At 42.0% G+C, this 364-nt stretch overlaps 1 protein-coding gene across 1 annotated transcript in view; it reads left to right on the top strand.

Moving 5' to 3' along the window:
* Positions 1-274: 274 nt before the first annotated feature.
* Positions 275-364, top strand: part of ITIH6 (inter-alpha-trypsin inhibitor heavy chain family, member 6) — a gene marked incomplete at both ends in the record, with an annotated part of 20324 nt that continues 20234 nt past the window's right edge. Inside the window, 1 exon segment of the mRNA XM_010832311.1 lies at positions 275-354. Coding sequence (XP_010830613.1) covers positions 275-354 — 80 coding nt within the window.

Here is a 364-nt window from a genome sequence, read left to right as displayed (position 1 = left end):
ACATAAACTCCTAAAACCATTCCACCACATACCAACTGTGTGGTCTCTATTTCCCCACCTGACAAATGGAGATAATGATAACTGCTTCACCTGGTTTTATCTCCCTGGCCTCTCCTGGCCTCTCCTACTCTGGCTCTATGGTTCTATTTTGCTCTTTTTCTCTCCCCACTCCCCATCTTCCTCCTCTGTCTTCTTTGTATATCTCTCTTTATGTCTCTGACCATCTCTTTTTTCCTTTGTTTCTGTCTGTCCTTCCTCTTTTCTGCTCCATTAGGACCATCAACAATAAAGTCTACATTACAGAAGTCAAAAAGAAGGACCAGGCAAAGAAAATCTATGAAGAGAAGCCTATCAGCAAGGAAAA

This window comes from Bison bison, unplaced genomic scaffold (genome assembly GCF_000754665.1).
Source record: "Bison bison bison isolate TAMUID 2011002044 unplaced genomic scaffold, Bison_UMD1.0 scf7180017860767, whole genome shotgun sequence".
Taxonomy (NCBI): domain Eukaryota; kingdom Metazoa; phylum Chordata; class Mammalia; order Artiodactyla; family Bovidae; genus Bison; species Bison bison.
The sequence above is the reverse complement of the archived record's forward strand: the minus strand, read 5'-3'. Positions and strand labels throughout refer to the sequence as shown.